This window comes from Centroberyx gerrardi, chromosome 6, assembly GCF_048128805.1.
Source record: "Centroberyx gerrardi isolate f3 chromosome 6, fCenGer3.hap1.cur.20231027, whole genome shotgun sequence".
NCBI lineage: Eukaryota > Metazoa > Chordata > Actinopteri > Beryciformes > Berycidae > Centroberyx > Centroberyx gerrardi.
The window spans coordinates 22,680,681-22,698,216 of record NC_136002.1 but is presented as its reverse complement, the minus strand read 5'-3'; the positions used below and the strand labels follow the sequence as shown (position 1 = coordinate 22,698,216).

At 45.0% G+C, this 17,536-nt stretch overlaps 1 protein-coding gene across 1 annotated transcript; it reads right to left on the bottom strand.

Annotated features, from left to right (window-relative positions):
* Positions 1 to 387: 387 nt before the first annotated feature.
* zbtb16b (zinc finger and BTB domain containing 16b) lies at positions 388 to 16,175 on the bottom strand. The gene is made up of 6 exons (XM_071912874.2): positions 14,995 to 16,175; positions 11,932 to 12,029; positions 9,399 to 9,485; positions 2,605 to 2,775; positions 1,282 to 1,449; positions 388 to 617 (listed from the first exon to the last, which is right to left on the bottom strand). Exons 1-6 carry the CDS (start codon positions 16,170 to 16,172, stop codon positions 388 to 390), a joined length of 1,932 nt encoding a protein of 643 aa, XP_071768975.1. The 5' UTR covers positions 16,173 to 16,175.
* Positions 16,176 to 17,536: the final 1,361 nt, after the last annotated feature.

Genomic DNA, 17,536 nt, shown 5'->3' with positions numbered 1-17,536 from the left:
CAAGCCTTGGTGGAATTATTTTCAGCATCTACTCTGCACAATCATAGAAGATGACTCGGGTTGTTTGATAGTTTAGCAATCGCTCAAAAAGCTACTGCTACACATACAGGTCAGCAGTTGCAACCATTGTGGCGTTGAGTTTAACCACAGTGGATCCATTAGAGATACAACTAATATCAAAAGGTGTGAGTGTGTGTGTGTGTGTGTGTGTGTGTGTGAGAGAGAGAATGTGTCGTGTGTGTGCACAAGTGTGTCTGCATGCTTGCATGTGCTTGTGTGTGTTCAGGTGTTTGTGCATTTGCCGTGTGCAGCTATGTGTGTGTGTGTGTGTGTGTTTGTTTGAATGTGTGTATGTGTCAGACTGTGTGCACTGGGTCTAAGTCCTGCTCAGACGTAACAGACATAAAGATAAGTCTTTTCTATCCTCCAGTCTGGCGGCACATCCTCCGGTTTGTGGCCCTTCATGTGCTTCTGCATGGCAGCCAAGCTGGGGCAGAAGTCCTGGCATATGGTGCACTGGTATGGAGACGCTCCGTTGTGAGTGCGCAGGTGCTTGATCATAGCCGAGTAGTCTCTGGACCGCTGGTGACACAGCTTACACTCAAATGGCTTCTCACCTGAAAAATTAAACAATACACATTAACCTTGTAAACCCAGAGCAGAGACTCGGCAGGTGAAACGGGAATCATCCTCTATTTCAGTCCACTGTATCTGCTGTTGTGGTGTGGTGTGGGATCTCTCTCTGTGTGTGTGTGTGTGTGTGTGTGTGTGTGCTCTAGGGTTAAACCGATATATCAGTTTGCCTTATATAAAATATCAGATGGAGGTTCCTCCCTGATCACAGCTACATAAACACAGTCGGTAAAACTGCAATGCAATTTTATTTTGTTTTCACATTTTATAATGTTTTTTAAATTCAATTCAATAATGTTTTTTGTAAGTTAATTCTTCATTTAAAGGCAGTAAGTGAGTTTCTCCTACCATTGAATAGGTGTTTTGGGTCACCCTGCCTTAAAGAACTGCTAACCAAACTAAAAAAAATTAAATTAGTCTGGGTTTGTGTCTCATGATCTAAATGCTATTTCCACCCTGACAAGAATAACATTCTGTGGGAAAACACTGAATACTTGTTATTTTTGGGGCATAAAAATTATAAAATTTTAAGATGTTGAATAACAGTGCAAAATCAGCAGCTCAAATACAAGAATATCGGCCTTAAAAAACCCATATCGGTCAAACCCTTGTGCGCTCTGCTGTGTGTTCGTGTGTCTGAGCTCTGACCTGTATGAACACGGTAGTGTGTCTCTAGCTGGTGTTTGAGGCTGAACCTCTTCCCGCAGCCGTTGCACTCATAAGGCTTCTCTCCTGTATGGATGCGTTTGTGGCCCCGCAGCGTGCCGTCGTCTCTGAAGCAGCTCCCGCAGAATTCACACTCGAACGGGTGATCACCTGAAAACACAGCCATGTCACAACAAAAGCCTGCACCGCTGCAGCCCGCTTCGAGGCAGCCCATTATCACGACCAGCATAAAAGGGTAACTTTATCATTGGTGTGACATGTATAGTGCATATGTAGCTGCACAGGTCAAATAGTCACATAGCCCTTTCTGCACATGCATGTCAGGCTGGGGAATAATGTGCTTTCAGACGTGGATAATGTTATGACATGAGGACACTCCTCTTGGCTGTCTGCTAATAGCTAATAAAAGTCCTCCAGCCATGTGCTGCTCTGCTCTCTATACTGTAGTTAATCTATTTCTCTCCTAGGCTGAGGCTTTGACTCATCTCCAATGACCTATGTGCCTCATTATCTCAGTGTCCACAGCAACAGCCAAGTCGGAGGATACATTGCTCTCCTCATTACAGGCTGATTCTCCCCAATCCCCCACCCCACTGTGGAGCAGATGACATTTACAAAATGTTACTTCCAAGCAGAATGGCATACAAACAAGATACGCTGCCATGGCCAAAACTCCCTTCACTTCTGTCTCTTCACATCAATTATGTATTTCTCCTGTCTAGACATCAAGCCGTCCTGACAGCTGGGAGTGTTATTTAAGGTAAAAGAAGAAAGGGGGACATCTTTTCAGTAAATATCTCTCCGTCTCCTGCGGCACTAAGACTCACCCTCGGTAGAACACACAGACAAGTCATTTCCATTTGCTTTTCCTTCAATATTTATTTGGGTTTCCTCTATCATTTTGGGTGAACCACACTAGAACTGACAGCCGTGAATTGCAGAAGCCCAAAGGCTGTCTAAGAACCCAAAATATAAACAGGATGAAATTGCCCAAAATATGCACCGGCCATAACGGTACAGTGCTGTCATCAGAGAGGTGAGTCATTTTATAGAGAAGGAAAAGGGAGGGTGGGAGAGCGTGCATGCAAATTAACTAAAATCTTAAAGCCAGTAACTGGAACAAGGAAATTACCCCATATACAGATATATATATATACAGTATATATTATGGCCTTATTTGTGTCTTTTGTAATATATGCATGCTTTTAACACCACGTATTTATTGATCATTTGTGACTGTGATGCTGCAGGAGATAACAACACTGACGATGATGATGATGAGAATGAGGATGATCCATCTCTTACCCGAGTGAGAGCGCAAGTGTCTTTTGAGTGTGGTGTGGCTAGGGAAGGGGCGCTCACAGTGGCTGCAGATGTAGCTGTGCATGCCTGCATGGACCTCCATGTGCTGCTGCAGGGCCTTCTGGGTCTGGAAGCGCTTTGCACACAGCAGACAGAACACCGCCATGTCAGTCCCTGGAGAACGTACAAGACACAGACGCACAGTTATTTCAGTACCATACACAGACAGGGCCTTAAGTGGGGAAACTGGGTCACTTCAACTTTGTGTGAGTCCTCTGAGGGAAAAGCTTCTTTCAAAGAGCAAGTGCCTCTACCTAAACTAACTCCCCTAAAAGCCCAGAGGCACTTTCAACTGGAGTCTTTATACACTCTATTTTAAACCCTGAAAGTCATTGTTTTCTTTAAGAATTTCGAACACAATGCACAGCATGCCAATCACACAATCAATGGCTTCTTCCTGGTGTGTTAGATGTGTAATTATTCTCTTCATTCCCCATCAGGAGTCAGCTCCAGCCTGTGAAGTCCTCTGTCTCTTTGCTCAAAGAGCGGCTGATAGTAGCTCCACCCTAAATGATGCCTACACTATGCGCTCTGTGCAGAATGTTAAGTAGTGATATCAAGCCATTAAAGGCAGGACTGCAGGAAAAAACACAATCCAGTTTAATCCTGTGTGTGACCTGGCATCACTTTGGGGCTGCTTTCCTGTTGCACGGCGTGTGGAGAGGAATACAGATAGGGAGTCGCAGGCAGGGTAGTTTAAGTCAGAATGGCTCTGTGAAGAAGATCCATTGGCTGTCATACAGTCAACGCTTGATCTACGGGGTCTGTATGCCAGCTCTTAACACCAATCTAGCACCCTTACTCACACTCATGCAAATTCATATGTGTGGTAAGACTGAGGAATTGGTTAATCAGTTGCACTGGAAATAATGTGCATGTCCTGGAGAGTGAAGCTTTAATGTGAGATTATGAGGTCCTTATTTCTCTGTCTGCTCAGGTTGCGGATCATTTACAATGCTAGCAGGTCCCATTGCTCCTGACTCAGATTCAATCAGACATCTCCAGCGGAGGATCATTAGTAAACAGAGGGCTGTGCCAGCACTTCATTGGAATTCAAGTGGGGTTGCTGTGTCGCATTTAAAATGCAGTCTGATGAGGTCCACTAAATCAAATCATTTGTTACTGTTATTGAAGTGCCTTGAGGCAACTGGCAATTAAATTGGAATTAACGCAGGGAAAGGGATACAGCACACTCATACTAAGAAGGAAGAGTGTCAGACACTTGCTTTAGGTTCAATCAAGTTAACAGACAAGCCCGTTCAAAGTAGAAAGACAAAACAAAGCAAACAAATTCACATTTTCAGGGATAAATCAAACACATTCAGTGTGTATTGTTTTCTAATCCACATATCACAATTTGCTCAAACAAAGCAAAACGTTTTTTAGTCAGTAACATTTCATGGATGAGCACAATTTGACATAGACCCACAAAGCCTTTTCTTTGTGAGGCTGCATCTGAAATTATGATGCTTTTCTTTGAACCTCGTAAAAATGCTCGCTATGTGGAAGTTTTGAAATTCCCCCCCAAAATGCCACTAATAGAACTGATCATTCGTAATCATTAACAGAAAGAAGACAGGATGAAAGACATTCCCCACTCTTAACAATCCTGCAGAGAGGCGATCCAGTGGAATGAACTGCACCTGTTCAGAGGCTTTAGCCTGTGGCCATTTACACAAAGGACACACAATGAGGTTCAGGCCCTCATTGACCAAGCCCATTAGTCATAGGCTCCTCATGCAACTCCTACAATCCCTGTCTTTATGCTGTCGCCTAATGACCAAGGCCCTTTCTCACCCACGGATCACAATATTTTAGTAGAAGACAAAAGACCCTCCCTCCTCTACGCCTCCATACCCTCCCCATTCCCCTTATCCACTGACCATACAGGAAAGCCTTTCACTGTCTAACCAGCTTTACTTTCTGCCTTTGAGTCATACATAACTAATCCCGATGCACTGGGCACTGTGCAGCAGTGAAGTCTGGATAATGATCTATCTAAAAATGGCTAAAGACATTTAAAGAGCACAAAATGCATTCTCTGCGTGGTCTGTGATGTGGAGCCTTGATCCATTTTAAGTGTCGACCAATTCAGTCGCAATATTTGCTGCGGCCAGCAGGGGGAGCGCTCTCCGCTTCAAAGTGTCCAGGTTACTTAGCTGGAGGCAGAGCAGAGCCCTCAACTAACTGAATAACACAGTATCCACCCTCTGTAGACACTTCAAAGCTATTTTAATTATCCTCTCTCCACAGTCTCTTTATTAACTATCATATATTTTAATAGCCTGTTTCAATGCAGCCTGCATACTTCATTCTGTCTGCTAAAAACAACTTAAACAGTCTAGTTTCTTTCTTTGTGGGTGTAAACCATTCCTGCTCCCTGACACTTGCAAACACTCACTGATATATTCGCATCCTACTGTCATGAAGAATACTGAAATACCTTAAGAAAGAAATGTCACAAATATTCTGTCACAATAATCTTACTCTTGATCTCAGGCTGACATCCAGCGACAACATCTCAGCAGTAGTTTCGATTTATTCTGCTCAACCAATGCTGAAAATAAAAATAACAAAACAATATCCTAAAGTGTAAACAAAACATTCGGAGGCTAGGAAGTAAGTGTTTGTATGTGTTAGCGGTGGCATTTCGTTGGGCTGATCACTACCTGCTTCAGTGCACCCTGTTAACTCTTCAAACAAAAAGGATTTGCTGCTGTAGTGTTTTCCAGTAGGCTTTGGTCCCAAGAGCAGAGCAGCTTCTCTGTGAGAGAGTCGGCCCTAAAGTTGGCTGTCATTGCCCCCTGCTTTCTCACCCTTAACCAGACAATGGGCCTGGGATTTGGTCTTAAGGCACAGGATGACCCCCTGACCCTTGGCCCTCAATGGGGTAAATACCATGTAATCAATGGTATTCCTCAAAGGCCGGAGAGTTGACTGAGCATTGTGTCTTGTGGGAGGGAGCCGGTTAGGCTTTCCAGTGGGAATGATGATTTACTTTCAGCTAGTTCTCTTATTAAGCACAGCATATACAGATTTCATGTGTGTATCTGCATTATTGAGCTGCTTGTATGATGCACAACTTGACACAAAGCGATTAAATCAAGACTAGTTGAGGTAGTTGTGCTATTTCAGCATATCTACACCAAGAAGACATGTATGGTCATGTGATTAAGCACAGTTTGCCTTCATACATCTGCCACTCATTCAGTCCAACTGAGGTGGGAGCCAGCCAGGCTCTCACGCTGCCTAAGAAACAAAACCATGTGTCTAGGCAACCAGATAGGATCATGGTCCTTGTTGGGGTGAAGTGTTCAAGCTAATCCCTTCATTCACAAATAAGCGCAGCCTGTTTCTTTTCAAATGGCAAACAAAAGTTTTCCCACCCTGAGAATCTGGGAGTAAACCCACTGCAAATTGAACAAGAGATTGCATTCAATGACGACTGCAAATCTGTATAAATTCTACTGTGTGTTCATATTATACACTAGGTTTACTTTAGCATTAGTGTCCGGTACCTACCTACGTCAATTACATTGATTGGTTTGTGAATATGCCTCTTTACATTTGTTAAACTATATGAAAATTACACAACATCTAATTCTTTCTGCTATTTTACAAAGGAAGGACAAATAATATTTGTATTCGTTTGTAGAATGAGTAGATCTAATCATCTGAGTGGTAACTATCAGGCATTTGTTTCAGTAAATTGTGAGCTGCGGTTTCAACTCAAAGCTCGAAAACAAATCCCCCGCTACTATCAAAAGAGCAAGGAATTTCAAACAGATTTCACACTTCACAACATCGCATCACGGGCGAAGTCGTGTACACTCAACATAGCAAGACACCAGTCACACAACTCACTGTGAAGGCACACTAAGCTACGTCCTGTGGCACAGTGCAGCGTATACAGCGCTCTCACTGTCTGCCAGGTCACTGATATGACCCAGTTAAACATACGCAGTCACGGAGGCTACATTATGTGCTAGACCTCATATGACCCGGTGCATTCATGCTATGCGTTTACTCAGACGGCTCCCTGTAGATGTGATGGTACTGGCTCTGGGGCAGTAGAACCACATACACACACACACACACACACACACACCACGGTACCTTAAACGACCCCAGGCACTCGTCAGTAGACTGCTAATCTACCCGAGTGAGGAACAACCGACTCAATAATTAATGCAACAAGAGATACGTTGCTCCTGTTTAACCACCATTCCATGGACCAGTTCATTGAGGTCACACTCTGTTCCCCATCTGAAACTGCCTTGATCCCTAGAATGTTTAACATATTTTCCCAATACACTGTAGTTCACTCTACATTAAATAACAGGGCATGTCAGGGCGCTGTGTGTCACGACAGTCAGTGCAAACAACCACTGGGGGCACAGTGGCCAAGTAGAACATAGTTCCATTCAGTTGAAGGTCTGTGTGAAATATAACCGGGTATTAACAGTAACCTATGCTGTATCTGAATGGACTACAGCACTGTTTAATTAGGACTGAGACAGAAGGTGATATTATTCACTTGATGAAGCAGCCTATAATGCGTGGAAACATTGCAGCTGCTGTAAGCACACAAAGACAGCACTCTTTACGGCCTTTGCCTTGAAGGCAAGGTGGCAAAATGGTTAGCCAGCGTGGTCTGCAGCATATCCAGTCGATTTCGATGCATGCAGTAGATTAGCTACAGTCTTGGGTTTTCCAAAACTCTTTAAGTAAGATGATAGTTAAAAGCCTCGTACCCCAGAGCCTTGACTTGCTCTGATGAAACAAACCCCTTTGTTGTGAGAGCAATTCGGAGACAGATCCATTCTTTTATTTTGGGCACTGACAAGTAGGTCAGAGGAGACTATGACAGTGCTGTAGTGAGAAGTAAACAGCAGCACATGATGTTGTTTTCCTCTGAGTCCTGGCATCCAATGCCACCAGCAATCCACTTGCCCCCAGGAAGCCCCAACACCCCCCACCCCCTTCCCTTCCCACAGTCCACCCCACCCCCAAACCCCCTCCTCCCTTTGATCTCAAACTTCAGCAACCCACGGCCATTCACCTCTGACATATCAAAATGGCTAAAGAGACTTTCACTGTAAACTAGCCTTGCAGCCAATGCTGCCAAATTGCTTAAGAGAAAGGTCTGCCTAAAGTAGTGTTATTTTCCCTCCAGAGGAGGTGGACGACAACATTGCAGCTGCTGAGGTCTGACAAGTGTTAATCTGCCAAGAGGAAACTCATTTGGCTCACTGGTTATGCCGCATGGCAAAACAAAGCCATGGTATCACCATCAGCACTCAAGCATTGAACGATCCCATGTGTTTCAGGAAAAGTAAAATACAGTTAAGGTTTATTAAATATACATTTTTACATGGAGTTGTGAGCAGTATCTAAATTCCCCCTATATCCATCACACAACCGATTGAATTACTTGTACCTCATTTCAGTGTAGGCTGTGAGGCCTACAGTAAGCGTCAGTAAAAAGGGTCATGCGTCACACTAGACCAGGCTGAGATCATGACAAAATGAGAGAGTAATGCCCTCCTGTACCCTGCACTGGATACACTGCCAAGCTGAAACTGAGCTCTGGATGTTTACAACTTGGGGAGATGAGGGTAGAGACTTCTGGGCATCGTTAACACCCCTCCATGTCCACAGCCATTAACTATTCATACTGTGTGTGCCACCTGGAGTTACAGTTACATGCCAATGCTCCTGAGAGGGTTATCACCTTTCTCTGACAGTAGCAAAAAAGGTGTGGATTCAGACACTGTCAGGCATATGTTCTGTCTGCCACAAATAAAGCTTTCTGGGTTCGAGTGGATTGAAATCTGGGAGTCAAGAACTGGTGCTTAAGACTTACTGACTTCTGGGTAATGTGGCAATACTCCAGAAAGCTTCGATTTATACTTGGTTATGATATAATACTTGGTAATAATACTACTACTAATAATAATAAGAAAAATAATAATATAAAAGTCTATGAAAGTGAGTTTTAAGAGCTGATTTAAAGGATAATAATGATTTAGCAGCCTAAGCTCCTCAGGCGGGCCGTTCCAAAGTCTAAGAGACCTGCTGACAAATCGCCAACCGCCTCTTGTCTCTTGTTTTCAATCTGCATTTGAGGATGCACCATCTAGGTTTGCCCAGCTATACTCAGCTGGGAGATTACTTCCAGGGACACAGCTCTCGAGAAAAATATTTGGACCCGTCCTCGTCCCGAGAGCTAGTGCCAAACATTTCCCATGCAAGAAGAGGGTGTAATACAAACATTTTCTTAATGTGAGACTGCTGCAAAACAAAATGGGTTCATCTAGTTGTTGAGGGGGAGTGTGTGAGTGTAAGGTAAATAATTCCATGGCCGTCACAAGCAGGAGGTGAGGATAGTATATCTGTGAAGCTGTAATGCGCTCGCTGTAAAGGCAAGGCTGCGGTGAAGTGGCTTGCACTCGGTATGGATGCCAAGAGATATTAGTGGGTGATATGTGAGAGGGCCTCCCACCTCGCTGTTGATAAATTATGGAGTATCATGACAGGAACAGTTTAACCCAGCCAGCATGACAAGCAAGTTTATACACATGATCAAAAGTTTAGACGTCACGGCTTACGCTACAGCTCAATGTATGCTGTCCAGGATCCATGTTGAACATAGTGTGTGTGTGTGTGTTTGAGTGTGTGTGTGTGTGTGTGTGTGTGCGTGTGTGTGTGTGCATGCATGCGTGTTTGTAAAGTACCTGTGTGTGTTTGCCTGTGGGCTTCCAGAGCATCCTCTGAGGAGAATGTTGCTCCACACTGATCACACACCAGCGCCTCTGCAGGAGCTGGAAGAAAAAAAAAACATAATTATAAGAATGTATCTTTATTAGACAATACACGTAATGAGCATCTGTATTTGAGATTACAGAGTACGCGAATTACTACAAAGCCGTCCTATTTTGGAAGTCACTAAAGAGCCTCACTAGTCAGACACTTATGCTTTCAGGTGTTGCACAAGGAAGCACATACACAGAGTACAATGGAGCAGAGGAAACCGCCATAAAAACACAACTCAGGCCAAACAAAAGCACCAGACAGCGTGCAATGGCCCCTCTCTTCACAAAGAAGAGCAGAGCTGAAGAGTTTTATTTACCGTGGCCTGTTATCAGTCTCTGAACAGTAAGCAGACTGTCTGCCTGAGAGGCCACAGAAGGACTGGGTGTTCTCTCTACAGCAGACGCTTCCCGCCTGCGGCACATCCCTTTATCAAAAAACACTTCAGAGTCAACACCCCAAATCCCATCGCATACACTGTAACTACAGTTCCCAGTTCACCTTTGGAATGCCCTTGTCTATTCTGATGAGGATATAAAAGAGACAAGTATGTATACCGCTCGCAGAAATGTTGAATCCTTGTTTTGCACTCGCACCTGCACAGACAGACGCATAGACAGACACGCATGCACGCACACACGCAGGCACACACACTCACACACACTGGCACACACACACACACACACACACACACAGCTGTTTGGATGTGGGTTGGCTCTCACAGAGATGTAAATCGGTTGCAGATCCATACTGGCCCAGGGCTCATTCACTGATCTATTTTCTGCTCAGCTGGCTTTAAACGAAGTTAAAATGACTCATTAAAACACCCACAAGCTTTGGGAACTCTGAGCGCTACAGCCTAAATGTGGTCCTCTTTCAACTCTTACGATACCTCTATATACAGATGCTGCGCCACTGTTCCCAATGCTGCATACAAATAACACAGAAAACCCCCCCCATTATGTTCAATTCTAAAAACAACATTTTTTGGAAAACAAACTGTTACCGTTTTGGAATAGTGCTTTTTGTTACATGGGAAGAAAACTTGGGAGAGACTAGTGTTATAGTAGTAACACTACAGCAGTGTTGTAGATCCTGATGTTGTGTGACGCTGTCCAGTGTGGTGTGTTGTGTTGTGTGAGATTGTGTGATAAGGGAGGAAGAGAACATAGTGCATTGTCTTGTGCAGTCAAAGGCACGGAGTGTGCTCTCATCCATAAACCATCAAACTGTCTCCAGACGCGGCTGCAATCGTCCTCCATCAAAACACTTTGTCTGGCATACCAAAATAAGAGCCAGCATCGAGCTGAATACCAAATCAGCCCATTAGAGCGGTGGAGCACTCGCTCCTTAGCAACCAGCAGGATCTAAGGCTGCTATACTGAAATACACAGCGACAAAGAAATAAGATCCACATCTTTTTTGTAGTATTACGGGCTGACACGTCGGGATGGGGCGAGTGTGTGCGCTTATGCAAAAAATTCAAATGAGGTGAAAGGTGCTGTTAGATTTCGGTGTGAATTGAAAATCAAAGGGTCGTGTCGGGGTGCAACAGCGATACAAGACAATGTGTGTGTTTAGGGTTACACAGGAACGCACCGTGAGGAATAAGCACGGGCGAGGGACGGCTCAGGTGAAGTCCTTTATGAGCGCTGTTTGGAGAGAGAGACGCATTCTCCCTCGTATCTGTCAGCAGTATGTCATCCCCGAACAATCCTCAGAGAGCAGCGGGGAGAAGACAGGGACCGAGCCTTGTCTATCCTCATATTCCAACTGAAGTTACTGTTTCTGTTTTAGTTTCATTTTTAGCCCCCCCCACCTCACCCGACCCCTCCTTCCCCCACTCCCCCCCCCCCCCCCCCCCCCCCCCCCCCCCCCCTCCACCCCCCTCTGCTCCTCTTTCTCTATTTTGGATAAAGTAGCTGGGAGAGCAGTCAGGTCTGATTAAGTCTGCATTTGGGTACAGTGTGTTCCTGGACACACATCTGCGAGCGAGCCATCACACACGCTTCGGAACACTGGCAGAACACCCAGGCCTGCCGGCAGCTGATGATGTCATCACTCAGAAGGGGCAGAGCTGGCGAGCTGCCAGAGTCTCCAAAAAAAAAAAAAAAAAAAAAAAAAAAACACCAAAAAGATTCAACAGAGAGACTGGGGAGCGAGAGAGAGAGAGAGAGAGAGAGAGACAGAGAGAGGTACATAGACCTAAGCATGGAGAAGCATGATCCTAGTATTCGGAGCAGCACAAACTGGAAGGGAGGCGGGAGAGGGAGTGTGTGTGTGTGTGTGTGGGGGGGGATTATCCAAACACACTAAGCAGAATCAGCTTTTCTATGGATCTTGTGGCTCCTGTAGTATGAACAGGTGCATGTGAGAGGCCGCACTATCAAGAGGCTTCATAACCAAACTGAATGGGTTTTTTTTACTCCAAGACGAGAGCCTGACAGTTATAATTACCTGTGTGAGACAGCATGTGCATCCTCAGCCGCACGCTGTCCTGGAAGTGCTTGCCACAGTATTCGCAGCCGTGGCCCTTCTCGCCGTTATGCAGCCTCCTGCGCAAAAGACAAACACGAAAATCTATGAGCGTGTAGCAGAAAAGAAGGGAGAGCGGAGTTATGATAATGAAAGTGCTGCGTTTCTGTGCCGTTTGTGTAAGGTCTTCCAAAGCCAGCAGCGTCATTGTCCTCGTAAAAGAAGAGCATGTTTTCATTCCGGCAAGAATCCCTCACTGAATGCAACATCATTAGTGTAAGAGGCCCTTGGAGTTGTGAATCACAACGCATGAATGCTAAAAGAACACAGACAATAGGATATCTGGCTAATTTCAGAGTGCAGACATACACGTGCCTCCACCCGCCAGCGCAGCACGACGCTGGGCGCACACACAAGCGCGCCGCACACACACATGCACGTAAACACACAGAGAAACACACACACACTTCTCCTGTAACTGCTATGAAAAGGAGAAAAAAAGAAAGATGATTCGCTGAAGCTCTGCCGGCAGCAAAACCCATCATATCATATCACACACATCCAAGCATGCAAGGCATCTGCACTGTTATCCTTATATCCCCCCTCCAACAGAAGAACAAATGACCTAGAAGGAGGCCGTGCTTAAACACACTCTATGGTCAAAATAAATGAGTCCTAAAATCTCATTTAGCTAACACCAAATCAATGAGCTACATTACCATATTGAGCTAAAAGAAGGAAAAAAAATGTTGGAGCTGAATGCACATTGTCAGTGTCCAAGAAACCCTGTTGACAGTTTGTCCCATTTTTAAGTTTGAAGATTCGAGTTACAGCTTGCATCGTCTCTCACATGTAGAAAACAATTGTTGACTTTTGGCCAGTTCTTTTTTTTAAATATAATGCCTTACATGGGTGAGGATAAAAAAGCTCTTTTTGGAAATAGGTTTTAAAAGGTTACTGATGACATGTAAAAATGAAGAGTTCTTTTCCAAAATGCTAAATTTCTGTTCTGGAAAAAAATAATATTACCTGAAGTTTATCATTCATTATCCCTAAAATACAGATCTAGTCTGTTAAAGTTTCAGTGTTTTGTCAACCAAGGATCTAAGTTTCCTAATAACCTCTAAAACGTACCACAATTTGTGTTTTAATTTTGTGGTATCGATCATTTTACAGGCATCATTTTTTCAAATGGTGGATATCTAATTTCAGAACAAAATTGAAATGTTTCCTAATCCTTTGTGTTATCTCATTAGGCACCACTAGGATTAAGTATTTAACCAAAACAATCTAAAAAAATACTTGCATTACTTGGGAATGGGACAGTATATCGAAATTCAATATATCACAATACAAAAATGTGACAATACGTATCGTGGGGCAGAAAATTTAATTGCGGTATTAGCTATATTTTTATTCTGCTGTAGTAATCACAAATGACTTAGCTTGCCCATCACAATTTCACAAGCTCTCCATTGAAATTATATTATTTGCACTTTGTAATGACATTTTAAAATTGTTGTTTACATTCTAGCAAGCCAATGCCATTGCTAGAGAGATTTGTGGCACAGAGGTACACATAATTCTGCACTCTGTATTCATTGAACTTTTATTTATTACATCGTATCGTGGTTGTATCGAATCGTGAACCACATATCGCGTATCCAGTCGTATCGTGAGATAAGCATATCGTCTCATCCCTATTACTGCTATATTTCTGTAGTTTTCAACAGAACTGTGCCAGGAGAAATTTGTTTTAAAACACTACAAAATGTCAATCTACAGGCCAGGTGTATGCTCAATGACCTGGTTAGAGACCTGGAGCAACTTCATTACATCCTCAAGCGGAGCCACCGATGGGACTCCTTCAACCCGCGGACATCTGCCTGTCTCCATGAGTGAGCAATGAGCATCACCAAATATCCCACAGGATGCTCTGTTTCACTGGGCAGTGTTGCTACAACTCTGGAGTGGCACAAGGCTGAAATGTCAGCCACTGGCGCCGACGGGGAAAGGGTAGAGGTTGGCGCTTCGATACTAATCCTGGGTCGGTTGCATCAGCAGTGGGACGTGCGGATTCTCTTGTTTGTAATGATTAGTGATGACTCAACGGCTGACAAGTGCGCAAAATTATAAAAAGGCTATAGTAATAGAGTTAATGAGAGTTGTCACTGAGCTAGTTGGTAGGCTTTGGTACGTTTTTGTATACAAAATAAACTGACAAGCTAAAAAAAAAAAGAATAATAAAGCAGCAACACGGTGAGGCAAGTTATCCATCAACCAGCTGAAACGTCCAGCCTGGTCCCTGTTGAGAGGCTCTTCCCTGCCGATGCAAAGGAATGCATATCAAATAGTCTGGGAGACAGCCTCTCGTGTGAGACGCACGTCTGTAGCAATAATCAAACAGAATTTAGAAAAAGCCGCTTTGTAAATAGCAGCATTATGCGACACCAAGGCCCCTTTATATTAAATCCCTAACAAAGACCTAATTCAAAACTTCCCGAAAAGTCTCACTGTTAAGACATGAGTGCAGGTGTCTCTGAGAATAAATTAACATATTTGCTGTTGCTCCTTACGGCTTTTCACTCTGATAGTATTTTAACGTGTTGGGGGGGGGGGAAAATCAGAAGGACCAAAATTCTCAACCGTTCAATTCAAGAAGCATGTGACTCTTAGCTTACATGCACTCACACATTCCTCCTGTCTTTTATTAGACTTAATAGTCTTCTTACTGACACTGTTAGCAGTGTTGCAGTGTTTTTAATTTCTCCAGCAAAAACTATTTAATTAAAATTGTAACCACTTTCCTCTGGATTTCACCACTGATTATTAGACTTGCCTTAGGAATTGCACATACATGCCAACTCTCTAAACAGGTACAGGCAGTTCAACAAATTGCTAGTCCAGTAAAGCACTGATCATCATTATTCATTCAATTTGTATTTTTTTGATTGATTAATGGATTAAGATACTGCAACACATTTACAGTGTAGGATAAAAGCTTCATTAAGCAGAGAAATGTTGACAGATGTCTGGTGCTCCTACCTGTGCTGCTCCATGGCCTGCCTGTTGTGCAGCTGAAGCCCACATTCACCACAACACTGTTGGCCTTGAGCCTGGCCCTCGCGCCTCATCCCTGCCGCAAACTGGCCCAGCCGGCTGAGGAGCTCCCTGTGGAGCAAGCCTTGGTGCAGCAGGCCGCTGTAGGCCCTCGGGTCCAGCGGCATGCCCAGGGACGGGGCCACCGACACGGACACTGGCATCATCCCCTCCCCTGTGTGGTTGGAGGGCATCGAGTACAGGGAGGCCAGATGTTTCTCTGCCATCCCAGGGAAGCTGTCAAGAGAGTTCCCCATTTGTCCTCCGTCTTCCTGGCCTGAGTGCAGCTCTCGAGCACTGGTGATCACGCTGCCCCGGAGCGGGGTCCCCGGGCCCTCGTCTCTGGGCTGGTCTGACACGCAGCTCCCCTCCCCCGCGCTGGAGGACCTGCCCTCGCAGCCGTTGGCGTCGTCCACCTGCATGCTCTCTGACTTTATGCTCCTTGCAGGATCCAGGGACGAGGCCTGGGCCAGCTCTGCACCTGGACTGCGGTGCAGGAGCTGCTGAGGACTGACGCTCTCCATGTCGACCTCTTTGTCCAGCCTGGGGCTCGACACAGGAGCCCCCTCCGGTTCTGGGCTCCTCTCAGCCATGTGGTACAGCGCCAGGTGGTGGAGAGCGGTCGGGGTGGTGCAGTTGGTTCCATCCTGTATGGAATGCTTCTTGGACATCAGCATGTGCCTCCAGTGCCGGGCCCGGCTGTGGTCGCTGTGGTCTCCGGAGCCGTGGTTCCTCACCGCCGCCTCCTCGCTCTCCTCTGACTGGATGGTCTCCAGCACCTTCAGGCACTGCTCCTCCAGGTACTCGATCTCCAGGATCTCGGCGGCGTACAGCAGGTCGTCCAGGTCCTCCGCCGTCGCCTGGAGGGAGGCGGTGTAGGCGTACTCCAGGATCTGCTGGAAGGTCTTGGGGGACAGGAAGTCCAGGGCGTAGCGCAGGCTGCTGCGGTGGAACAAGATCTCGAACATTTTGCTGGTGCAGGCCAGGACGGTGCGGTGCGCCGGAAACTCCTGGCCGTCCACCGTGATGATGACATCACACAGCGTGCCCGCCAGACGCATCTGATTGGCCCGCTGCAGAAGCGTGCTGGGGTGAGTGGGGTTGTGGAGCTGGAGCACACCCATTTTTGTCAGACCCGTATCCGCTCGGACCCTCGCTGAGCCCACGCATGAGGTGTGGCTGTTCCACTTGCCTTCACTTTGTTGCAGGTCTGCGGTTCGGGTGGAGGGGGAGGGTGGAAGATCATTAGTGTCTGCTTCACTTACAATGCACATCCATTTAACTTACAGGTGTAAAACACAGTGAATTAGCCTATAGTTCAGTGCACACTATCATTTATGGTAAATGATAAGGAATATTTGAAAATAATGTGTTATAAGATATAAAATGACAATATATATTTTATAAAATATAAAGCCTTACCTGATATGTTGAAGTGGTACTGTTTTATGTCATGTAACCTACATTTATTTACTTATTTTAATTAAAAATCACGCACAGACAACAGGTCGATACACACAAAGCAACAGTTTCCATTGCAGGTGATTAGTCTGAGGTCTAGTTGAGAGCGGGCACGTCGCTGTAATAACGTCTGCATACTGAGAGGTGACGGTTCAATTTATCAAGCGGTGGACACACACACACACACACACACACACATACACACAGTGTCGATGCCCTCAACAGGTAGGTCTACCATTAAGAAACGCCTCGAGGGGCAGATTAGTTAATGTACACGCGCATTATGGGTTGTGTTAAATACGATGAAGATGCTCCGCTCAAATGATGCAGAGCCAAAAATAAGTTATCAAACTATCAAAATGATGAAAGCGTGGAAATGAAGCGCGATCACGGCTCCCGAGGAGAGTCACTCCACGCACATATCCAAATGATTCCTGTGACTGTCTGAGTGACGAGTGGGTCCTCTGGTAAATATATAATCTATATACTGTTGGACCACTCACCCACCGCCGCTCGAGTGATGCTGACAGGCTGCATCCTCGGTCCTGAACTATCCGCAACATCAGAGCGCATCAGGTGCAGACGCGCAACCCACCTTTAGTCTAACACAAGCAGACAAATCCTCGCATCTCGCTTATTTACTGTCCGCATAGTGTTTAAGCAACATGTTATGCCCGAAAAAGGCATTTACCTAAAAAAACAAACAAAGATATCACAGCGGGAACAGACCGGGCTACAATATAGTCTGGGTTTAATCAAGTTTGTAAAATCTCGATTCAGACTGTAGGCAAACTTCGGCCGATTTCTACATTTGTTGCCTTAGCCGAGGCGAACTTACAGCAGCCCACCACGAAATTGAGATTTATATAAAAAATTAATTATTAAAAATAGTCTCAGTCTGAAAAGTAGTTCATCAGATCAGATTCTCCTGTGTAAAATAATATGTACTGGAAACACTGACGAACAAGACAAGTAAAAGTATGAGCTGTCATACTTCTTCTTACCTCTATTTCCTAACGTCCTCCGC